Source organism: Strix uralensis, chromosome 12 (assembly GCF_047716275.1).
Source record: "Strix uralensis isolate ZFMK-TIS-50842 chromosome 12, bStrUra1, whole genome shotgun sequence".
Lineage (NCBI taxonomy): Eukaryota > Metazoa > Chordata > Aves > Strigiformes > Strigidae > Strix > Strix uralensis.
Window position 1 is genome coordinate 894,375 of NC_133983.1, and position 25,446 is coordinate 919,820.

A 25,446-nucleotide genomic window follows, 5' to 3' on the forward strand; every position below is an offset into this window, starting at 1 on the left:
GCAAGAGCCCGCCTGGGCCAGCTCTCGCCCTCGGGCTTAATGCCGGTTTGTGATCAGCACCTCTTGGCTCTGGTAACTGGCACCCTCTGAAGCACCACTCTGAGGGGTTTCATCAGACTGAACCCACCCAGCCCAAATCACCACAGAGAGCAGAAAATATTAAATGTGTCACTGCTTTCACACTAGCAGTAAAAATAAAGGGCTAAAATTCACTTTCCCTGGGGTAACCTGACAGATAAACCCCACAGACACAACAGACCCTTACAGACAGCAAAACCCCACCAAGTTCAAGGTAAAAGGACAAGCACAGTCACACATCAGAACATCTGAACAGCCTGAACTGTGACAAGAAACCTTTTTTTTGAAAAAAAATTCAGAACCATGAAAAATTAATTGGGTTTTTAGACGAAAGCTTTCCCTTCCCCGGCGATCCCACCACCCCCTCCAGGGAAATCGGCCCCAGCCCCTGCACTCACCCACTGCTAGGCCGGGGACACCACCACTAGTGCTGGGGCTGGGGCTGGTGCTGGGGCTGGTGCCACCTTTGCAGGAGAAAAATTCCTTCAGCCATCCAGAACAAAGCGAGTGTTTGAAAAGGAGGAATTCCCACTTGCTGGGTGAACCAAATCTCTGCCTGGAACATCCCTCAGTGCAGACCCCAGAGAGCTGGAGGACCTCCTGCCTAGGCCTCCTCACTGCAGACCATAGAGCCCTGGCAGACTGTCGGCAGGAAGTAGGCCCTGTGGGGGCCAGGGGGACCCCTGGGGGGGCTCCAGCACGTTGTCCCCCCCAGCACCTGCCCACACTCCTGCCTGTGCCGTGAGTGGGGATTGGGGACCCAGGGGGATTATTGGGGGGGTGTTATTGGGGTTCTGTGGGAGTTGTGGGGGTTATTGGGGCCCTGGGGGGGGTATTTGGTTCCTAGAGGGAGTGTAATGGAGTCGGGGGGTGGGGGGTATATCCTGGAGGGGTTTGGGAGGGTTATTGGGGTCCTCGGGGGGGGTCTTGAGGGAGATATTGGTGTCTGAGGTGGGGGGATTGGGGACATCCTGGAGGGGGTTCTGGGGGAGGTATTGGGGTCCTGGGGGTGTCTTGAGGGAGGTATTGGTGGAGAGTCTTGGTACTTGGGGGGTGTTATTGGGGTCATGGGGGAGTTCAGGGGGTTATTAGTGTCGGGGGGGAGGGGAGTGTCTAATGGGCTGCTGGGGGTGGTTTCTGGGGAAGATATTGGGGTCCTGGGGGACATTAATGGGGTGCAAGAATTGTCCAGTGGGGGCTACTGGGGTACTGAGAGGGATCTTGTGGGTGATACACCCCCCCATAACATTTCAAAATACCTCTTATATCCTCCATATCCCCCCAAACCACCCCATATCCCACCAAATCACCCCCAAACCCCCATATCCCCCCAAATCACCCCAAAACACCCCATATCCCCTAAATCAACCCCAAAGCCTCCCCATAACCCCCCAAACCCCCATATCTCACCAAATCCACCCAGATCACCTCAAAACTTTCCCGTAACACGCCCAAACCCCCCATATCCTTCCAAAATAACCCTTATATCCCCCATATCCCCCAAACATCCCCATATCCCCCAAGTCTCCCCCACATATCCCATCCAAACCCCCCATATACCACCAAATCACCCCCAAAACCCCCTATATGCCCCCAAATCACCCCCATATACCCCCAACCCCACCATATACCCCCATAGGACTGCAAACCCCCCATATATCCCCAAATCACCCCTAAAATTCCCCATACACCCCCATATCCCCCATATCCCCCAAAGCCCCCATAAACCCCAAATCACCCCAAAACACCCCCATATCCCCTCAACCACCCCCATATCACCCCCAAACTTACTATACCCGCTAAACCTCCTCTATATCTCAAAATCAACCCACAACCCCCCCATATCCCCTAAATCACCCCCCAGACCTCCCCATATGCCCCCAAACCCCCTCATATCTCACCAACTCCCCCCTAAATCCCCCATATCTCCCCAAATACACCCAAATCAACCCCAAAACCTCCCCATATGGCCCCAAACCCACTCATATCCCCCCAACTCACCCCGAAAACCCCTTATATACCCTAAATCAACCCCCAAACCTCCCCATATGGCCCCAAACCCACCCATATCCCCCCAAATCACCCCAAAAACTACCCATATCCCCCCAAATCACCCCACAATATCCCCCCAACCCCCCCATATCCCCCCAAATCATTCCTAAACCCTCCCTTATGCCCCCAAATCACACCATAGCTCCAACACTCCCCATACCCCACCAAATCATCCCCAAACCCACTCATATCCCCCCAAATCACCTCCCATATCCCCCAAATCACCCCAAAACCCCCCATATCCCCCCAAATCACCCCCAAACTTCCTCATATCCCCCATATTACCCCCAAACATCCTGTATATTCCCAGATCACACCAATACCTCCCCACATCTCCCAAATCACCACCAAAACCTCCCCATATGCCCCCAAAATCCCCCATATCCACCCAACCCCCCCAAACCCCTCCATATCTCCCCATATCCCCACAAATCATCTCAAAACCTGCCCATTACACCCCAAAACCCCCATATACTTCCAAAGTCCCCCTTATATCCCCCATATCCCCCCAAACCCCCACATATCTCACCAAATCACCCCCAAATAAACCATATCTCCCAAACCACACCCCCATATCCCCAAAAACCCCCCAAACCCCCAAATAGCCCTAAAACACCCCCATATACCCCCATATCCCCCATATGACCCCAAAGCCACCCATATCCCAACAAATCACCCCAAAATTCCCCATATCCCCTAAATCACCCCCAAAACCTCCCCATATCCCCCACAAACCCCCCCATATCCCCCCAAATCCCCCCATATGCCCCCAAAGCACCACCCCATATCCCCCCAAACACCCCCATATCCCACCAAATCACCCCCCAAAACCCCCATATCCCCCCAATCACCCCAAAACACCCTATGTCCCCTAAATCAACCCCAAAACTTCCCCATATCCCCCCAAACCCCCATATCTCCCCAAATCCACCCTGATCACCTCAAAACCTCCCCATATCACAGCAAAACCCCCAATATCCTTCAAAATAACACTTATATCCCCCCATATCCCCCCAAACCCCCCATATCCCCCCAAATAACCCCCCATATCACCCCCAACCCCCCATATCCCACCAAATCACGCCCCAAACCACCCATATCGCTGAAAATCACCCCCCATATCCCCCCAACCCCCCATATCACACCATATCACCCCAAACCCCCCCATATCCCCCAAATCACCCCCATAACTCCCTCAACTGCTCCCATATCCCCCCAAATCACACCAAAACCCCCCATATCCCCCCAAATCACTCCAAAACTTTCCCATATCGCCCCATATCCCCCAGATCACTGCAAAGCACTCCATAACACCCCAGATCTCCCCAAAAACCCTCAATTTCTCATAACACCCCCATATCACCCCCAAACCCACTATACCCCCCAAACCCCCTCTATATCCCCCAAATCACCCCTAACCCCCCCCATATCCCCTAAATCACTCCCAAAACCTCCCCATATCCCCCCAAACACCCCATATGCCCCCAAACCATCCCAAACCATTACATATCTCCCCAAATCCCCACAAATCACCTCAAAACCTCCCCATATCACCCCAAAACCCCATATCCTTCCAAAATACCCCTTATATCCTCCATAGCCCCCCAAACCCCCATATCCCACCAAATCACCCCAAACCCATCATATTCCCCCAAATCACCCCAAAACTTCCCCATATATACCCATATCCCCCCAAATCCCCCCCAAACCCCCCATATCTCCCCAAATCCACCCTGATCACCTCAAAACCTTCCCATATCACCCCCAAACCCCTATATCCTTCCAAAATACCCTTATATCCCCCCAAAACCCCCCTGATCCCCCCAAATCACCCCCACATTTCCCCCCCAAACACCCCCATATCCAACCAAATCACATTAAAACCCCCCATAGACCCTCAAATCACACCCCCATATCCCCCAAACCCCCCCATATCAGAGAGAGCACAGAGAGCTGGAGGACCTCCTGCCTAGGCCGCCTCACTGCAGACCATAGAGCCCTGGCAGACTGTCGGCAGGAAGTAGGCCCTGTGGGGGCCAGGGGGACCCCCGGGGGGGCTCCAGCACGTTGTCCCCCCCCAGCACCTGCCCACACTCCTGCCTGTGCCGTGAGTGGGGACTGGGGACCCGGGGGGATTATTGGGGGAGTTGTATTGAGGTTCTGTGGGAGTTGTGGGGGTTATTGGGGTCCTGGGGGGGGGTATTTGGGTCCTAGAGGGAGTGTAATGGAGTCAGGGGTGGGTGGGTATCCTGGAGGGGTTTGGGAGGGTTATTGGGGTCCTCGGGGGGGGTCTTGAGGGAGATATTGGTGTCTGAGGTGGGGGGATTGGGGACGTCCTGGAGGGGGTTCTGGGGGAGGTATTGGGGTCCTGGGGGTGTCTTGAGGGAGGTATTGGGGTCTGGGGGAGGGTCTTGGTTCTTGGGGAGTGTTATTGGGGTACTGGGGGTCTCCTGGGGGGGCTAATGGGGCCTCGGGGAGTCCTGGGGGTGGGCTGGTAGGGTCCTGGGGAGATATTTGGGGTCTTGGGGGGTAAAATGGAGAACTGGGGGGCCAATAGGATCTGTGGGGGCACTAATGAGGTTGGGGGGGTTTGGGTGGGCTGAGGGTGTTTTGGAGGGACCTGGGGGTGGCAAATGGGGTTTGGGTGGGTTGCAGGGGGGAATTGGGATTCCTGGGGGTCCCAGGGGTACCTGTGTGTCCCGTCCCCCCCCCCCCCCCAACAGGTGCTGCTGCCCCAGGGGTACCCCGAGAACGTCAGCCCCAACTACCTCCAGTACCAGTGCTGGGACACCGTGGGGGTGGGGGATGGCACCTCCACCATCACCGGGGCCACCCTCACCTGGGTGCTGCGGGGTGAGTCCCCACGATCCCAAGCCCCCCCTTTTCATCCCAAAATGTCCCTTGGACCCCAGATTGATGTTTAACCACCAAATCTCCCCGTTTTACCCCAGAATTTCTGTTTGACCTGATTCGCAGAAACAGACTCTACAACTCGCAGAGATTTATAAAGCACCAATCTGGCACCAGGGTGCAAGGGGATTTCTCCACAAAGCTTTCACCCCAACAGCACATTTTACCAGAAACTTATCGAGTGTGGATATACATATTCATTGGATTACATAACACAAATATCCATATGTGTAAGTGAGGCTGGGTTAGCTCTAGAGGCTGGCGTCAGCAGTTTATGTTCTCTTTGCACCTGCGCATTGCCTCCTGGGGGGCGTCTCCGGGGGTCTGTTGGAGGAAGGCTCACAGTCCTCCTCACCTCGTACTTTTCCTTGGAGCATGTGCAGGTTCTCTCCGTCAATTTCTTGAACAACAAGAGTGGTTCCCACTGGTTTACCACCTCTATCTTATCTAAAAGCACCAGTCTATTAGTTTCTACCGCCCATACATGGCTATCTATCCACTACAAAGACTAAACTTGCTAGAACCCATCTGCTTTCCAAGGACATGTCTCTTATTTTTGCTCAACATAGTAGTTCTTGCTAAGTTTCCACAGAACAGTCAGGGCAAGCAGGATTATCAAGCAATATTCAGAAATCATTATAAGTTGCTGTAAGTTGCTATAAGTAAATAAGGTGCAAAGCAGGTGATCATTTTCTTGTATCAGTACACTTCTCCCCTGCCCGTGGTTTGAGAATGTGTCAGCTGTATCAGAAAACAAGGTTGTCCCTAGGAGCCTTGCCTTAATCTTAGGTCTAGTAAGGGGCAGGAAGAGGAAGGAGCAGCCTGAAGGCTAAGGCAGTTGAAGGTGATGTGGAAAGGCTTCTGTCAGCGCCTTTGCCATGGTGTCCCTCTGGATGCACTTTAGAACCTCTAGTTCATTCTGCCCTGGTCCTGTTCCTCTCTGGCCACTCAGCCCCAGACGTTGCGGAAGGGACGCACGCTGTCAGCTTGACATCAAGTGAGTAGGAGCTGCGCTGTGAACGTGCAGACTGCTTTGTAAAATCACCCCCGGGTGATGTATTGCGCACCTCGCCTGTGACACTGAGCTCCTGAGAAGTGTTCCTCTTAGCCTGGTCTTCCTCGTGCAGACATTTGGACAGACTTCATGTGCACAGCGCATGAGCCTTTGCTGGGATGACTGTCCCCTGAGAACAGACTCTCAGTGGGCTGCGGCACCGTTCTGACAAGGGGTCTGCAGCACTGAAAACTGTCCCATAAGGTATCTGACAGCCCCTCAGGCACCGTAGAAAATCAAAATAAGGGAGGCTAGTGCATGCTGTCGGATGTGGACAGAACTTTTTCGATTTCTCTGGATGTTAACCAGTGGTAAGATAGCGACAGAAATCTCTGACTTTTCTTCCTCACGGCCAAGGGAAGTGCCTTACCAGCACTGACACTGACGGCTCGTTGTGCACTGCTGGTTCATTACAGCACAGGATCAGCCTCTGAATCTCTTGGCCAAGGAACTTTTTAAAGCCAGTATTACACCGTACTAGTGCCACACTGCTTGTAACTTACTAACATTTATTTTTGGTTTGGAAGCAACTCGGTCATTATACTAAGGAGTTTAGCAGTGTAAATTCTGTAGTTTATCACAGTTTAAGAAGAACATGAAAGTAGCAAAAAATATTTTCTTACAGAGTTATCTGCTCCTTTACAGGCAGTGGAAGATGCGTCTGTACCAGTTGTCAAGTTTGAGTTTGATGGCTTTGAGGTAAGCGTTTTGCTTTTTTTCTTGCTTTGGAACAGGAGAACTTCTCCAGGGAGCTGTGACCATGCTGTTTTACAAGGTTATTGGTACCTTAGAGTGTATTTAGGAAACTGTAATTAAATGGCCTGACCACAGCCGATCCCAGGAGAAGAGGCTGCAGTAAAATGGGAGCTGATAGGAAAATAAGCCCCCAGGAAGCTTGGCAGGTGGGGGGGCATCAGAGACAACCCTTTCTGCCCTGTGCTTAGAGCGGGGGAGCCTGCTGGAATGGCACTTATCTGCCAGGGACTGTGCAGAGTGGGAGCAGAGGCAGTGCCCTTGCTGACTCCTCCCAGCTCTGACCAGCTGGCTTTCGACAGAGGGATGCGTATGGGGTAGTTCACGGTGTGAATCATGTCAGCAGACTAAATGCTTTGTTGCAAATCAAAAATGAAGTGATCATGAGACAAGCAATCTGGAAAATGGCAAGTAAAAGTACTCACGAGACTCCTGCCTGGGTTTGTCAGCTGCAGGAATCCTTGTATCTTGACTGCCTCTTATACGGTGACTGCAGACCTGCGTGCTGTAGTACCTAAGCAAGTCACTGCTTGGTACCACTCTCATGAAGTCACTTGTTCCGTGACCTTCTTGTGGCCTTTGTCTGGTGCAGACATTCACAGAAAAACTTTCTTGCCTCAGACGGTGCTATGAGCCAGACGCTTCAGGATCAAAAGGGCTTACTGCATAGAGAAAGTGCTCTCTCCTTTGCTGAAGTACAGCTGAGGTGACTGAACTTACGTCTTAATTCTATAATTAATTTTAACTTCCCTTTTAATGGAAATTCTAAGTTTAGAGTAATCTTTTTCAACTTAAAACCCCCTTCCTTTCCCTAGCTTAAAAGGAAAGGGGGTTTTGTAAAGTTCTCTTAAAAAGAAAGGGGGTAAATGACGGGTGTTATAAATAAAATATGGAACTTCTAGCAATTTTCTTGAGTTTTTTGGCAAATAAATCTCTTGGGAGATGTACCTATAGTCACATAGTTCTAAATACAAATGTTAACCACTCTTTTTAGACTTGACTAACTGTCCCCCACTGGTGTGCTGTTCACAAACAGTGCAGCATTCTAACTCACGGTTGGCACTTTTTTTCCTCTTAAGATTGATCTGGGGTTTGCAAGACCGTCTGTGCAAACTGTTTCTGATAATCTTGATCTCGGAGATGACTGGCAGCTGAGAAGCCTGGATAGGAGATGTGTATGAAGCGCAAATGGTGAGCATATTTACACATCTTTAAGAAGAAAGTGTTACTGAAGTTGGTCTAGAATGCACATGACACAACTCCAGTTTCTGTACGAGGTGCATAAGCTGATCTCCTGTGTACTTGAGATCTGAGGAGGTGGCAAGTGGGTGTAAATTTAGATGTTTCAAGGAGCTGTGTGTTTAGATAGAGCTGTATTTCATGTTTCTTGGATCAGGGTGTGTGCACTGTTCCACGTTGCCTCAGAGACTGCTTCAGATGAATAGGTGGAGCACTTGATAGAGGAGAATGTGTGGTAGTTCATTAAAAAAAGGAAGATATTTAAAATACCCAAAGCCTAACTTGCTCGCTGTTTAACAGTGACTGGTTTAATTGTTCCTGGCTGTTGAAGAAACCTGGCTGTCGGAATCCTCTAGAAAGGCCTTATTAAAAATGGTTGGCGGTAGTCTATAAACTATGACAAAGCTGTTGAGGGCACCAGTTACCTGTAGGGATACGGAATGTTATGTGTAATCTGTAATTTTTAACGTACTACAAAGCGAGTAATCCAAACTTGTTTTCATAGATTTGAACGATAAACTGTAAGCTATTGATCCAGCGTAGCATAAAAAGGACCTGTACCTGTTACTAGGAACTTCTGTCCTTCAACTTTTCTCTTAGAGTTACCGATGAAATGCTACATCTAGTGCCAAGTGAGGAGAACTTCTGGCTCACGCTCCGTGTGATTAAGCTGTGGGCAAAACGTGAGTAAGGTGATTGTTTGTAATCTTTAAGCTTTTCAGAGGCACCTCATGCTGAAAAGATAAGACCATTAGAAGTACTTCAGCCATGGAGAGCCATTTAAATGACAGTTTTCAAGCAAAAGCCAGTTTTTTAGTTTAGATTCAAGGTCTGTCCATGGGGTAGAGTGGGTGTGTTTTTTAATGGGGGTAGAGTGGGGAGAAGAGGGGAGTGCCTGCAAGACAAGGTGCTTTATTGCTTATCAGGAACCTGACTACAGATGGTAAAAAAGCCAAGTTAAGTATAAAAGCTTGATCCATAAGGAATAAGAAAGTATTGTTTGTGCATGTGGCTAGAGCAGGTACTAGAAGAATGGCAGAAATTTTGTCTTAAGGGAAGTTGGAGTGAAGCAGTAGCTGTAGCAGTAGGCAAATTTCAGAGTAGCAGTATTTTGGGGAGTGGTGTGGTAACGATTCTTTTTCTCATCACTGTTAAGGACCAACAGTTTTGGCCTCATCGCACTGCAATAACAACTGACTTGGAGGCTGAAGTGTACTGAGTATTCTATAGATTGTGAAGTTGGTGCTGCAAATTTGAAGGGATATCCATGGGTATTGGAAGACTGCAGGCTAACTCCAGTGTGTCCGCTCTAGGTCATGGCATTTACTCCAACCTGCTGGGATTTCATGGTGGGGTTTCCTGGGCAATGCTGGTAGCAAGAACATGTCCGCTCTATCCAAATGCTTTGGCTTCTGCTCTTGTGAACAAGTTCTTCTTGTTTTTTTGGTTTTTTGTTTGGGTTTTTTTTTTTTTCAAAATGGTAAGAGCTATTCTTTATTTTAATTTGCAGAAGGAAGTAACACTTCGAGAGGTAGTTCTTCATATAAGATTTACATTGACAGCATTCAGTCCTACCCTGAATTACATGGCAGAGTTTTAGATGGACAGTTACTGGGTTTTCTTATAGAGGGAATGGCCAAATCCTGCACTGCTGAAACAACCCAAAGACAGCAATCTTAGTTTGCCACTGTAGGACCCTAGGGTGTGTAAACATTGAATTCAGAAGCCTTTAAACTTTTTTCTAACCCAAACTGATGCTAAGCGCAATTGTTTTAACATCCGAGATGAACCCCTCAGACCGGTACCGTGTAATGGGGATCCTCACCCCAGGCTCTCCACAGCAGAACTCTGCACACAAGGGATCTGCATCAACGCCAGCGGTAACGGGAGAGGAGTTCAAACATGGTAAAGTCCTTCCCGTGCTTGTTAACTGGTTAAAAAGTGTAATTCTTGCTATATGAAACCACATTATCTGAGTTGGTACCTAAGCACAATTCACAAGTGAAACGATCCTGCCAGCATAGCGCTTTTTGCCATCAAAATACTTGATCAGCAACAGTTCAGTGTTTCAAACAAGAAGACATCAGAGCAATTAAAAAGTGAAGAGGGAACACGTATCTTGAAAGGCAATGCCCGCAGAGGCAGTTAATTTGGAGGAAGGAGAGACTGGAAGAGATCTCCAGGCCCATCAAAAGGTGACTGAGCTCCATAGTGAGCAGTCAGGGGTTGGCTGGTTGCTTCCTCCTTTCTTTATTTCCCTTGGAAGGCTCTTGCAGAACCCAAATCTTCTAAGCATTAAAGAGTTTTCTTCCAGTTTGCAGCTTAAAGTTACTCAGGGCCAGGCATTACACATTTTTTCTGGTGCCCACACCCTTCAGTCTTAGTAACTGTTCTCCCTAAGTGTTATTTCCCTCTTCTGCATTTACAGCAGTCACCCCACTCTTCTCCCACTTGCTTTTCTGGCCCAAGCAAATCCCGCACTCCTGACGTCAGCACGCGTGTCCATCTCCCATGTCCCAGCGATCCCCGCAGCTCTCCTCGCCAGTTCTTCCAGGGACAGTTCATCTTTCCGGTACGTGAAGGACCAGCAGGGCCACCACGTCAGACGAGCTGTGCTCTCGTCAGTGGCATTAACTCTCCTCTGCAGTTGCTGAAAACACTGTGCCTGACACACGGCAGTGCAGCGCTGTCTCATGCCCCCATCACGCTGCTGGCTCCCAGATGCTCTCTTGTGCTTCCCTTGAGCTCCCTGTAGGTCTTCTTCCCCCTCCTCAGTTTTGGCCAGCCAAAGAACATCCAACTTATGACTCTCAAATTCTTCCCACTCTTCTAAATATCTTCGTGGGGGTCTCAGCCTTCTGCCCTTCAGATCAGTAGCTTATCATAACAGGAGAAGGATAGCACTTTTTTTCCCCAGGTAAGCAAATACTTAAACTCTTTGTTTAAATATAAAAATTAAGAGGAAGGAAAAAATAAGAGCCAAGTGGAAAGTGAAAGTTTAATTTGGTGCTGAAACAGCTTGAATACTTCTGCTGCAGCTGTGGCAGGGGGCTGACACTTAAATGTCTGATCAGGAGAAAAGCAAAAATCCTTCCGCTAAGGTTTCAAATTACAAAATAACTTCATCTAAGGGAAGACAAAATGTCTATATGTAAATATTGCTGTATGTTCATAGTGCCTTCTCAGCACAGTGTTTCTCTTACGGCACGAAGAAACTACTGGTATGAAAAGTTAGGAATTTTAAGTGTTATTTTGAAGCAATTTACACTTAAATCAGCAGTAGTGAGGAAACAGTCAAGAATTTGGCTTGCAGAATGGGAGATGATTCGTGACTTTCCCCACAGCTTTTCCCGTGAATGACGTTTACAGCTCTCTCACTGTGTGGCAGTGCCAGGCTTTGTCAGGGTCGGTCTGGTCAGGACCTCAGCAGGCTCCTTGTCCATCACTGCGATTCTTCAGTCAGCAAAGACAGAAAGAAGGCCGGGCAGCACTGCCGCCATTGGCCGAGCGTAGCCCCGCCCCCATCCGGCTCCTAGCAACCTGGGCAGCAGCACTGCTGCTATTGGCTGAGCGAAGCCCCGCCCCTGCCCGGTTTCCTAGCAACCAGGGCAGCACTGCCGCTATTGGCTGAGTGAAACTCCGCCCCCATTTGGCTCCTAGCAACCTGGGCAGTAGCACTGCTGCTATTGGCCGAGCGAAGCCCCGCCCCCATTGTGTCCTAATAATGCCCAGGATGCGACCAGCAGTGCCAGGGCAGCGGCGCTCATTTGAGGAGGAGGAGGCGAGTAGTGAGGAGGTGGTGAGTAGTGAGGAGGAGGAGGAGGCGAGTAGTGAGGAGGAGGCAATTACTGAGGAGGAGGAGGAGGAGGTGATCAGTGAGGAGGAGGCGATCAGCGAGGAGGAGGAGACGGCGAGCAGCATCACGACCATGGCAAGCGGCATCAGGACACGGCGACCAGTGCCACCAGCAGCTCCCAGGTGAGGACAGAGCCAGAGCCAGATCCGACAGGCTCCTCGGCAGGGCTGCCCCTTGCCGCGCCCAGAGCGCCAGCCCTTTGACCTGAGCTGCCCGCCGCCGTGGTGAGCAGGGCCAGGGGGGGCTCCAGGGGGCCCGGGGATGGGCTTGGGGGGCTCCGGGTGGGGTGCTCAGGGGGGCTCCAGAGGGCCCAGGATCACTCTTGGAGGACTCCAGAGGGCCCAGGGCTGGTCTGGGTGGGCTCTGGGGGCCGGGAGTGGCTCAAGGGGGTCTCCAGAGGGCCCAGGGCTGGTCCAGGGAGGCTCCGGGGAGAGGGGGGGGGTCCAGGGGCCGGTCCGGTCGCTGTCCCTCCCACGCGGTCCCAGGGGTTGGCAGCAGGGGGGCCACGGGGGCCACGGTGCAGTCGGGGTCACCCCTTGCGTGTGAACTGGGTGGCTGCGCTCGTTTCACGGCCCCTGGCCTTTCAATTCTGTAAGAATAACGATGTGGAATTGAGCACTGCAAACAGCTGGAAGCCCTGAAGGTGTTTCCCGGCGCTCAGCGCGGGCAGAGCGGTGGTTCTGGGTGAGGGGTTTGGCTGGAGGGAGCCATTGGGCGCAGGTCGGCACCTTGAACCCGGCTCCTCTGCACATCCCGGGCCCCTGCGCCGCGGTGACGGCGTGTGCTGGGAGCGGGGCCGCTGGCCTCAGGCCTTCCCCTTGTTGTTGTCTGGCTTCAGAGCTGCAGGTTGTGAGTTTCAGAGCAGCCAAACAGTGAGGGTAGACAAAGGTTCAACAGTCAGGTGAGACAAAGAGTAAAGGAAGTAGTGTGAAGCTTTTGAAACAAAACCCAGGTGAATGTGAGCGGTGTCTCCGTGGGGCAAGGTGAGCGGTGGTCTCACTGAGGTCAGATGGCCAGGGCTGAAGGGGTCCTGCAGATTTTTCAGCAAAGATACGAGGTGATTTGGAGAGACTGTGGCCTCTCCCTCCCGTGGTTATCACCTGAGTAAAACGGTACGTGTGCTTAAGGGTTTGGTGGGCTTGGAAGAGACCAATTAATTATTGTTGGGCTCCAAAGCCCCATCCAAATGTCGCCTGCTGACTTGGGTCAGTTTTGTTCAGTAGTTGTGTCCCGGCATGGCTTCTGACAAGCACGGCAGTAGTAGCTGAGGTTAATAACTGTGGAAGCCAGAGCAGTTCCTCGAGGTGAAGTCCCTGAGGCGCAGCGCGGGGCAGCGGGTGGCCCAGCCGTGGGCAGCGGCTCCCCCTCGGAGCAGGAGGGTCAATGTACACGTGTCAGAGCCCTGGCTCCTCACACAGCACCAGCCTCCTTTTGCGGAGACGGGGGATTGTTTTCCTGGCTTTTCATCTTCTGAATAGATGGCCCTCAGAGAGAGAGGAACCCCCTGGCCGTATTCGCTTGGCGTAAGCTTGGAAGCACCAAACAAAATAAACATTTTTGCTGAATAGTGTCATAAAGGCAGCAGTTACCTTCTGGATGCCTGTACTGGCACGTAGATGGCAAAATCCCATTCTCTGTGATGGACTTGCACCATCTTTTGAGTCCTAGGCCCACATGGGCCTGTTAGGCCATTCCCAGCTGGGACTCACAAAGTCCTTACCAGCAGAACATAATGAACATATCAGAACATAATGTTTTGATGTTTAGGTTTTATAATCTGTTTTCACTGCTTTTGGTTGGGTACAAGTGCTTTGTTCTAAGTTCTCCTCACCTTTATTTCTTCTTCTAGAACTCGAACCGAGCCAGCGAGTGGAACATCAGCCATGCCGTGCGTGCATTACAAGTTCTTCTCCCTGCTGCAGTACGACACAGTCACCTTCAGCGGCCTCAACATCTCCCTGGGCCACCTGAAGCGCCAGATCATGGGCCGCCACAAGCTGAAGGTGACCAACTGCGAGCTGCAGATATCCAACGCCCAGACCGGAGAAGGTGCGTGGGGGCGGCGGACACGGGGCCTCGGGCACTGCCCGGCTGGCGGCGGCCACGGCCTGCGGGAGCCACACTCTGCTCTCTGTGGCTTGTCCCCACGTGGCGTGAGTCAGCCTGGGGCCCGTCCCGCCGGCGTGCGGGGAACCGGGAGGGCAAGTGGCGCCAGCGATTCAGTGGGGTGGGAAGGGACAGTGCGATTCGGCCACCATCGGTAGCTGTGGCTTGTGCGGGGACCTCACAGAGCCGTTCCGATCTGTTGTTAGACACGGAGCTGGGCGTAGGAGACTACGTGGTCGATGTGCAACGTCTAGTGCTTGCAAAAGCCCAGTAGCCACTTACCGGCCATCACTGGCAGTAAAACAAGTTTTGTGCTAGAAGGGAGTGGGAATCAACAATGGTGTTGGCTCCAGCTTTGTTGAACATTTCTGTTGGAGCTCTGCTTGGACAAGTGTGAAAAGTAGCCCTGTTGAGCGTGATGTCGCTGCTCAATCTGCAGATGTGGAGTCGTGGCGAGGCAGAGTGACACTGGTAGTTGCCAAGGCCCCGCAGCTACACGGGATGTTGCTGCCTGCGGGGAACAGGCTCCTGCTGGCAGATGCCAGTTTTGTCTGAGAGCTGTTAGACTAAGCTGGCAGCTGTTAAATTCAAAGGGAGCAAACAGAAATTTCCAGGGACTTCAGGACTAATGCTCCAGCTTTAGTCCTTTCCTATTTAAAACCAAAAAAGTTAACTTTTAAGTCTACATTGTTTGACTTCACCAGATTTCATCATTGACACAGATTTCATCACCAAAATGAACTCAATTAATTGACGTGAAGGAAAAATAAATGTATGAAAGCCAACAGGTGTCAGGTCCCTTCACAGAACTACCTCGGCAGCGCACTCCGCTGTTTGTAAACCCTCTTCCACAAATTCTCTGCCTCAGTGACCCAGCTGGTGGGATGCTTCAAGTCCCACATACAAATATGTGCCGTGATAAGTGTCCTGCGCAAATAAAGCCTTTACTTCACCAGGTTATTGTCACTCTTCAGTTTTCAGTTGATCCATTTCAATGTGTACTGATTGACTTTTAAGGGGAATTCATTTTTCTATCAGTCTGGTATTAGATGGCTGGAGGTCTCCTCCCTGTGCACTTCACAAGTGGATTGAAAACAAGCATCCCTCCCTCTGTCTATATATATCTCATGCAAGGACAGTCTATTCAGAAGGCAGATGTCAATGCTTCTAATGGTCAGTGAATTGTCATAAAATACAAAAAGAGGACCCATTCCTCTCTTTGCATCATACACCTGTTGTGCATGTTCCAGCTGACCTCTGCACGCTTGCAGAATTGGCGAATAAGTGCACTGGCTGCTGTCCTCATATACACAGCCTCCCTCGAGGAGAGGTGCTGCCACCTGCAATCCTCTGCAGACCTACCAGAACCCTCAGCTGGGCACAGGCGTAGCAAACTCCTGCCTTTTTGTGGAGCTACTGTTACTTATCCTGTGCCTCTGAAATCTCAGTCCAGTGGTTTGTGATCTGGACCAGAAAGAACACTCTGTATGACTCCGTTCAGCAGGTGGAAACAGCTGCTTTGGGCTTCCAGAGCTGCAGCTGGCATCATCTCCCCGTTGCTTGTCAGCCTCAGTGCTCTTTGAGCTCCTCCGACATCAAAAAGTCCCATCTCAGGCCTTTCCTGACAGGTGGCTGTGTAATGGTGAGATTCCCCATTTGAGCAGAGCTCTAGGCGTTGGTTTCAGGGTATGACTTCTGTAAAAGCTTTGGGTTTTGTCATTAGTAGTACTTTCACAGCAACTTTGGCTTTCGGGCCATTGTTCTGATTCGGCCTCCATAGGTAACGGCTTTTAATAGTTAAAACTGTAGGCAGATCACAGGGCATGGCTGCTGATGGTGCTTTAAAACATTTAGTCATATCCAGCTTGTGCAAGTACAATATATAAACCATTCTCATGGAGACGTCTTTACATGTGAGACTCACTCATGGGAGATCTTCACATTTGAGGCTCACTCAGTCAAAGCGTCTCAGGTAGCTCCTCCTCTTCAAAAGACGAACACGGTGTAAGCCAAGGCAAAGCATGGAGACCTTCAGGCACGCTCTGGTTTCAAAAGGCTTTTCAGAAGACTTGTCTTCGTAATTAATTTCGTTTGAGTCTCTCTGCTCTGCAAAAAGTGAATTGAAAGAATTCACGTCCCTTTGGCTTATTCAAGCTAGATGATTAGCTTAAGAGAGGAGACACCACTTTAGTTGGAGCCAGTTCTGCCCTACGTGTGAAAGCAAGCTCAAAAAACCCCTCAGGTTCCTGTGATCCAAACTCCAGCACTGCCAGTTCCGTTTGCATTCGCATGTACAGCCCTGAGCAGCTGACAGTGTGGCTGTCGATGGACGAAGCCCCGAGAAGCAGAGAGCTGGCGGCTCTCTTCTGTGTTCTGTCAGTCCCCAGCACTCGCAGCCCAGGGGAATCGTTTTTAGGGAACAGCTCGGAAAGCAGCGGCGCAGAGTTTTCATGCTTTAGCCGAGCGCCTGCTTTGTTGCAGGGTAAGCTGGTCAGACTTTAGAATCTGGTTTACGCAGGTGAGACTTTGCTGTGGTTTGTTCCTCTCCAAAGATCTCTCGGGTTTGTAGCCTAACAGAAGCAAAAGCAACTTGAGCTAGGTCAGGAAAGAACCTCAGGCATGAGCAGACTCTCCTTTAGTGACCTCTGAGACCATTTTGCTGCTGGCATCCAAAGTGTTTGAAAAGAATGGAAAAGGTTTTGCTGCTGGTGTTTGATTCTCAAACCTGAAGACTTCTTGAAAGGTTCTGTTAGTGTGTTGAGACGACGGGAGTGCCATGTCACATACAAAATTTTGCTTTTCTGTCTGTGAAGGGGTTCTCTCAAGTGCTATGTAATTACACATTAATATACATTCTTACGAACTGACTAATGTTTTCTTCTGTATTGGTGTTGTTTTCAGAATACACCGATGATAACAGCCTGATTCCTAAGAACTCCTCGGTGATTGTTAGAAGAGTCCCTGTTAGAGGAGTCAAAACTACCAGCAAAACACGATTTATGTAAGTACCCATAAAGCACTGTAGTCTGTGAGGGGTTGCAGTGTGTTAACTTTTTGTATGGAGATTAGTTTACAGAGGCATTCGGAGTGTATCTTTCTTCTTTTTACTGCTTTTACAGTAAAGAGAGATACGCATGTTCCCCTCTCAGAAGAGTCTGTCAGTGTTTGACTGTGTCTTGCATGTGGGGGAGGCGGGGTGGGATATGGCAGGTATTCTTATGCCTCAGATCTGGCTTTCTGGCATACTGGCTACAGAGGAAAGACCAAGGGTCGCTGTTTGGATGGTTGATTATTTAAGAGCACAAAGCTGTAGCACAGACTTCATCGTTTTGATACTTACACAGCAGAGACAAAATATCTGAGGACTTCCTCTGGCACTGTTGTGTTCTAGAGCTGTAAGTCGGACAGTAATTGCTGACAAACTAGAAATGGGATTTTTTTTTTTTTAGTTGCACTGAATGTGCCAAGAGAGAACAGTTTATGTATACAAATACATTTCCACGTTCACTAGACTATCAGAACATAATGCCTTGATGTTCAGGTTTTATAATCTGTTTTCACTGCTTTTGGTTGGGTACAAGTGCTTTGTTCTAAGCTCTCATCACCTTTATTTCTTCCTCTAGAACTCGAACCGAGCCAGTGAGTGGAACACCAAAAGCGGTATGTAAAAACACAACCTCACACTTTTTTTCTACACATTGCACTTAATTCTAAACAACGTAGCCTCGTATTAATCTCCCAAACATTAACTTAATCTGTTCTGCAGCAAGACATAGTATATGTTGTAGAGACCATGTATTTGATTCACAGCACAGTGAAAACTGAGTAATGCCACCATTTGCACAGTTCTAATGTGAATATTGGTATTTGTGCCTAGTGATGCATTGTGTTTCATATTGAATATGCTGGAATATTTCCTGAATGACTTTGTGTTGTACAGATAATGTAGGATTGGTTTTAGATCAGGTAGGTTCAAGGTTTGCACAATTCAATGGTGCTGTGTTCTACATCTGTCTGTCTAGAGCTAGTATGTTTGTATAGGCTGTCGTGTGCTCTTTGTTTCTTGCAATTAAAATTGTTTGGAGTGTATTTTTTCCATTTTCACATTGTATCACTTAGCTTTTGTTTTTAAATACTTTCTTTGCCTAACAGTTTGGGAAGATGTTATCAAAACCCACTGAGAAACCATTGTTGTTCTACTTGGTACTGTTTCTTACTTTTGACTTGGCGGTTCAAACAAATCCCAAAATCAACGTATCCCATACATTTTGAGGACAGTTCTGTGCAGCTAAGATTCCTTTTCGTGTCCTGAAATACTTGGGTATTTGTTCCTAAAGCTGTATAACTGAAGTGCTATTGTTTGGCCTCCTCTGAGTACTTAAAGGTCTCTAACGGATTGCTGTGAGTTTAAATGTTGTTGCTACCTGAAGTGGCATTCCTAAGTTCTGCATTTGATCTTTCTGTTTTATCCGATGAAACGGTTTAGTTTCACAGTTTGTCTGCAAATGCAAATACCTAAAACCCAGCGCACCGAGTTCAGCTGCTTCTCATGAACCACGTTGGCCCTCTGAAGCTGTCATAGGTTTGGACTTTGTTTTGAACCAATACAATTACATTAGGTTGGACATGTCTCTTTCCGTGACACTCGGAGGATAGAGTGCAGACTTTCAGACTACAGTAGAGGTTAACTTTTGCTATGTTTCGATTGTACAACTTGAATATGTGTTTAATTTTTTGTGAACAGATTGAGGACTCTTCTGCACCCACTCCTCTGGCCCAGCTCATTAAGGTATGTGTATATTCTTGTCAAAGACTTAAAAAAACCCCACCACCACCAACAAAAAACCCCACTGGCTTCATATTTTTAAGTCTTGTACGGTGATGTATAACTGGATAACTGCTGTAATGTGAACAAAACTTAATTTTTAATAATTTACAGTATTGGTTTTAACTTTAGAATGTGTGTATATTTCCGTAGCACCCTGTAAAGAGTAGTTCCCAGTTTGGGAGGACAGAAGGGGAGTCCCTCAACACAATGTTGCACTATTGCTCATCTTCAAGACATAAAGAAGCAGCACTTCAGGACCTGTTTACTGTTTCTCAGACCTTTTGTTAATTTTGTGTTGGAGACCGACACAATTTTCACAGAAGAATTTAACTGGCTGCAAGTTATGGACATTTCGGGGGGGGTTGCAACAGCCAAAATAGAAGCGTTTGTGTAACACGGACAATTGCGTGGCTACGGTTGAGTTTCTAGTCACTGCAGTTATAGAGCCGCTCTCTGAATGCTGCACAGTTTCATAACTTGTAGTCTATGGAGAGTGGACAACACACCCTAATTTGTTTGAACGCAGACTGTAAATTGTGTAAATGTGCCTAATTGTTTGCAGGAATATCCCAATGTGTTAGTGCAGTGTATTAGCAGAGGTGGCCTTCTGAAGCTGCTGTAATGCCATGGTTTGCTGTGGAACTGCTTGCATTTTTTGCTCAACAATGTGTCACTTTGTCTGGGAAAGCACTAGTGGTTGCACTTTGTGAAAAGGCGTAGTGTGAGCCTGTCAAATTACTGGTCTTAAAGAACAGAGGAGGCAGGGCCTCGTGCAGAGGGGCTAGTTCTTTCTTCTGAAAATAAAGGCTGGAGTTCGAGAAATCTCTTCCCACTCTCCTCTTCCCTCTCTCACTGCAGAATTAAATTGTGTACATTTGGGGAAAAAACCCCAACAGTTACTTTGGAAGGTAGTCACCAGAAGAAATTGTTGGTTCTGTAAACTCATGTGAAGTTTGACTCTAAAATGTGAAAAACTGTCCAAGTGCTGTACACATTAAAGCTTTTGAGAAAATGTAGGTATTTCAGAAAAATGCAGGAATGTAACGTAAAGCAGCTCCAAACTGTTATACTCCAACCTCCTCAGTGCAGACAGGCTTGGCATGGAGGCAATGTGTTGACAAGTTTTCTGCTTTGTTATTACCTTGTAGGAAATTCCGTATTTGAATTATGGTCTGTGCCTAGCAATGGTTTGTGGGGTTTGGATGTGTCTTGTAAACTGTCTGGGTTTAAACAAATTGGTCAAGTATCTGTAAAGTTTTCTGTAAATGGTAACGGAAGGGGTTTCATAGATGTCGGTCTGGATTATGTTACTGTTGTGTCTATAAAACAACCATTTCATAAACTGTTGAAACTAGTGGGTTGCTTTTGCATATAAACTCAAAACCATGAGTGGTTGCTCTGAATGATGGGTGCTTGGAGGTCCGTGTCCTTTACATCCCTCCCTTAGACCCTGCTGGGATCTGGACTAGTGTGTAATGAGAACATTTGAACAAATGCTACTTACAAAAAATCAGCTGGCTTTGGTAATTTGAAGGTCTAGTTCTGCGTAAGGTTTCTATTACAATTTGTGTGTTAGAAGGGCACAGCAAACAGGAAAAAATCTGCAGGTTGTGCTGACCATAGTTAAATCACTTACCGTGAAGAAGTGAGTAGGCAGGGGACATGCAGTCTGGGCTGCCTACAGCACACCATGGTCCAATTTCTGCTGGAAAGAATCTTTTGTCTTGCTGAGGAATTATAAAAAGCTTGATTCCTCTTAATGCTTCTGTGTCTGAAGCTGAATTTCGGTGAGCAAAAGCAACTTCCCTGACTCTTAAGTTGTGTGTCCTTTTAATGCTGCAAAGTGTAAACACGGATACTTGCATACATCTCCATTAAATGTACAGCGGAGATTTTCTCCTTCAAATAATCTGGAGCTCAGGAATCCATTTAAAAATACTGGATAATGTAATTTTTTCTACGCAGAGCTTCAGTCTGCTTGGAAGACATTTGGATTGGTTACACAAGTCTTTATGTAAGGTACAAACAGAGCCTCAGGTTTTGAGTGCCCAAGAATGCTCCTTCCAAGCAGGTTAACGGGCACAGAGACACCATGTGATGGCGTAAGGGCTCCCCAGAACATCTCTGGGACAACTCTGGCTCATAGAAGCAGCTGCTTTCCTGCAACCTCAGCTACTGCTGGGCTGCTTTTTACAGGGTTGGGTGAGTCTTTGGCTGGGGGAGCTTAAACGTGTTTCTAATGTGCGTGTCCAATAATTACCTGTTAAACAGACCGGCAATCTGGCTGAAGCCAACGCTTCCGAGGAAGATAAAATACGAGCTATGATGATCCAGTCTTGCCGTCAGTACGATCCAATCAAGTAAGTGTTGGCAAAGTCCTACCTGTTCTTTGAAGACTATGGAAACATTGTAGAGATGGTTGTTGGAACAAGAGAGACGCATACATACCATTTTCTTTTTTTCCCAAAAACCTTTTAGTTACGTGAAGAAACCCTTGGGTCCACCTCCACCGTCCTATATTTGCTTTCGCTGTGGAAAACCTGGGCACTATATAAAGAACTGCCCAACAAATGGGGTAAGATTGTGGGGGGCTTCTGGTGTCACTTGGTTTTTCACTTGTTTTACCTTGGCAGTTACACAGCAGTTACATGAATACCCCTATTAGGAATTGTTTCTCTTGGGCTGAAGTACAGAGGTTCTATGGCAGTGGTGCAAAGCCCTTCAAAATTCCAGGGAAAGCTGGGATTTTCAATGGGAAATTTTCTTTCTTCGAGGGCATAGTCATTATATATGTGCATAGATCTTTCTCTGTGAACTTTAATGTATATTTTTATATATTTCAATGTTACTGCAAATTTTTCTCATCTTAACTCTTTTTAATGACAGTTTGCAGTTTTTAGTATTTTGTAGAAAAAGATGACGTTTCTCTTGACCCCATCTATTGAATATTTGCGTGTTATAATTACACAAGTCTCTGGTTGAGTATTCATGCCATTTAACGTTACTCACTGAACGTACGTGCATCAGCTCTGAATTCAACCTTCATCTGTAGGTGGTGAATATCAGTGTCCCCAGTGGCCGATCCAGAGCCCTGCATTAAGCTCTCCCTCTGAACTGCGCTTTGGAGGAGGAGGGGGTTTGTGCCTCTCCTCTGAGGGGATGGGGAGCTGAGGGATATTTCACCCTTAAGGACCCTGAAGTTGAGCCAAAGAATGTCGACTGCGTTCAGAACACTGCTCGAGCCTTTGGAGCATCCTGGCTATATTCATTTAGGAAAAAGAGTATTTCGGTCGAGCAACCCTTAGGCTAGGTAAAAGGAGAGGATTAAAGGCCTTTCCTGCTTAAAATAGTGGTTGAAATGTCGTTTTAAGTGTGGGTCTTAAGATGAGCTATGTCTGCATTTCTTTTCTTAACAGGACAGTAATTTTCAGTCTGTTCCCAGACTTAAAAAGTGCACAGGAATTCCCAGGAGTTTCATGGTGGAGGTGGAAGATCCCAATACCAAGGGCGCTATGCTGACGAAGACTGGAAGATATGCAATACCAATTATTAATGCGTGAGTATGGAATTAGCTGGTCTGACCAAAAAGTGAAGGAGAGAAGCCACGTGTCAGTGTCTGAGTGGCAATGCCACCAAGCTGGCCAGCATCTGTAATTACGGGGGAAGAAGCACTGTCATTGTATCTTAACCTTAAAACCTGTGATGATTTCTAATATTAAAATAGGGCAGTGCTGCTGCTCACGCCCCTGAACGTTGGTTAAGCTTGTGGTATGCTAAGAATCCGTATTTCTGCAAAACATTTCAGTCGTGTTTACAGTGGCGTCATTCTTTTTGAAAGCTCCTTTTGCTTCTGCTTTATCTTGCTAAGGCTTCTTGCAGAATTTAACAAACAGCTGTTGGACTGAGATTCCCTCTGCCTCTGACATTTATCAGATCCCATGTGTGAAGCAGAGGGATGTTTACCTGTTGCTGTAAACTAAGAAAATCCTGCTGTGTGCTGACAAGAGTGGCTGTTTTAAAATGCACTCGGTAGCAGCTCTGTTTTTCCGTCATGGATCTCCTTTTGCAGAAGCTCTAACATAGACTTCTTCCATTTATAAAACATAATTACACAGAGACTGACTTTATCCTGAGCCTGCGATTGACATTTACCCTCTGGCAAAGGAGAGGTGGGATTCATTTCACCTGGTTTCTAGCTGTCAGAAAATGATTTCTCTAGTCTGAGCTAATTTCTTAGTTGATCCAATGAATGGAAGAGTTCTGCAGAAGGAAAATTGTTCCCCCCTCCCTTTTCTAGCACTCTGGCTATAGAAAAGTAGTTTAAACTAAATGTCTGTATTTTTGAAGGCTAATGTGGAGTGAGAATGACACCTACTGTCTTCATTGGATAAAATCCAAAGCTTGGGAAAGTTCTCCTTTATCCATCTTTAACTTTTTTTCTTTTTCCTTCCCCATCCCCCCTCCAGGGAAGCTTATGCCAGAGGAAAGAAGGAAAAGCCTCCCTTTTTACCCGAGGAGCCATCTTCTTCCTCCCTTTCCTCAGACGATCCTATTCCGGAGGAGCTGTTATGTTCCATTTGTAAAGAAATCATGGCTGATGCAGTCATTATTCCCTGCTGTAGAAACAGTTACTGTGACGAGTGTAAGTGTTACTGCCATGTTTGCTAATTCAAAACATCACACCTGATCTTCTGACAGCAGAAAGATCATAACATTCCTTTGTTACCAGCTCTGTTTAATACTAAAGTGTACCCTGAATAGGAAAGGACTCTTCTTGTAGAAAGGAAAAAACAAAGGCAGAAGGCTTTTTTCCCTTTTTATGCATCTAGTTAAATCCTCTTTCCATGCAGAAGGATGAGTACGAGAAGAGTGCGTAATGCTGCAGCTGATTACAGTGTTAGTTATCAAATGCATTGAGTTTGTGCACAGTCCTTTCTCTCATACAAAACTATAGAGCCAACGCTGGTGACTTACTGTGGTCTGCAGCAAATGGCTCGTTAGGCATTTAATCCACATTCTTCTCCACGGGAGAGTTGGTTAAAACCGTCAGAACTTGAACCTACTAATGGTTTTTGGAGATGTGTCTTATTCATGAACCTTGAGGTTGGGGACTTCTCACTGTGCTGGACAGTGGAGAACAGACCAGTCAGAACATCAAGACACGGCCTGCTCTACATCTTCAAATGCTACAATAGTGCAATAGCAAAACTGGGCAGCTATTTCCTGCATACTAGAAATTTTTTACACTGCTGAACATTTATAGCTTCATGCTCTCAGTTCGGAACCATATTCGCCCATTAACCATCTACAGGCCTTTATAATTGATTAGAACCCAGACAATGTCCTTAGTTTAGCTAAAACCTATTTTGATGATTCTGATTATACCCAGGTATTAGAACGGCATTACTGGACTCTGAGGAACATACATGCCCAACATGTCATCAGGCAGGTGTTTCTCCCGACACTTTAGTTGCCAACAAGTGCCTACGCCAGGTAATGCAGTGACTTTTAGATAAACTGTTTGTAAGAAAAGTCTAGTCAGTCAGTTAGCTGAAAGGGAAGAAAATATTAATGTACACCTCCTTAAACAAGGCTAAATGGAATAAGGCTAAATTTACTTTGTAAATACATTCCCTGTTGTTACAGAAGCTGACAACTCTTGAGCGACAATCTGGCAAATTCAGGTCACACTTGTGTTCAACAGGATTGCCTCAGTTTCAAATTCAGTGTTAACACCGGAGTGCTTTACATACAGATAGTCTGAGTTACCAGCCATTAACACCAGTGTTTAATGGGATGCGTTCATGTATCACAGAAGGGTTTGGCTTGGAAGGGACCTTAAAGCCCATCCAGTCCAACCCCCCTGCCACAGGCAGGGACACCTTCCACTAGCCCAGGTGGCCCAAAGCCCCGTCCAACCTGGCCTTGAACCCTTCCAGGGAGGGGGCAGCCTCAGCTTCTCTGGGCAACCTGTGCCAGGGCCTCACCACCCTCACAGGGAAGAATTTCTTCCTTAGATCTAATCTGAATATATCCGTATGTTGGTTTATTTTAGGATGGAGAGTATATACGGGAATACACAAGTAATTCTACTCTGTGGAGGCTTTTGTTCATTGAGCTACTGAAGGTTCATGTTACCTCTTTGTAAATATTTTTCTGCCTCTAGGCTGTGAACAACTTCAAAAATGGAACTGGGTATGCACAGGTGATCCGTAAGCAGAGGCGGCAGCAGCAGCAGCCACCAGCACATCCACCAGCTCTGACCCCTCCTGCTGCGCTGGTGGCTGCCAGGGGACGTCCTCAATCTTCCCCCCTGTCAATCCATGGTTTGCGGGAAGAGAAGGTAGGTTTTCTTCCAGCATGTGCAGTGATTTTCGTATTTTAGTAGAGCTTATTTTCCAACTGTTTGCACTGATTCACAAGGGCTATCTGGTTCCTGGACTGAGACAGCCAGCATTGCCGAGTCTTCTGGGCTACCAAGGACGATCGATACCCACAACTGGTAAGTAACTGTAACTTACAAATTTCGCTTAAAAAAATTATCTTGAGGTAAACTGAAAGGGATTTTTT

General features: G+C 47.7%; 1 protein-coding gene across 1 annotated transcript; it reads left to right on the top strand.

Annotated features, from left to right (window-relative positions):
* The first annotated feature begins 13,825 nt into the window (after positions 1–13,825).
* Positions 13,826–17,936, top strand: LOC141948871 (E3 ubiquitin-protein ligase RBBP6-like). The gene is made up of 3 exons (XM_074881817.1): positions 13,826–13,991; positions 16,950–17,049; positions 17,672–17,936. Exons 1-3 carry the CDS (start codon positions 13,826–13,828, stop codon positions 17,754–17,756), a joined length of 351 nt encoding a protein of 116 aa, XP_074737918.1. The 3' UTR covers positions 17,757–17,936.
* Positions 17,937–25,446: the final 7,510 nt, after the last annotated feature.

Coding starts and splice junctions, on each gene's coding strand:
- LOC141948871 (XM_074881817.1), top strand. CDS start 13,826: ATGCCGTGCGTGCATTACAAGTTCTTCTCCCTGCTGCAGTACGACACA. Junction 13,992..16,949: donor CAACGCCCAGACCGGAGAAG/GTGCGTGGGGGC, acceptor TGTTGTTTTCAG/AATACACCGATGATAACAGC. Junction 17,050..17,671: donor ACCAGCAAAACACGATTTAT/GTAAGTACCCAT, acceptor TTCTTCCTCTAG/AACTCGAACCGAGCCAGTGA.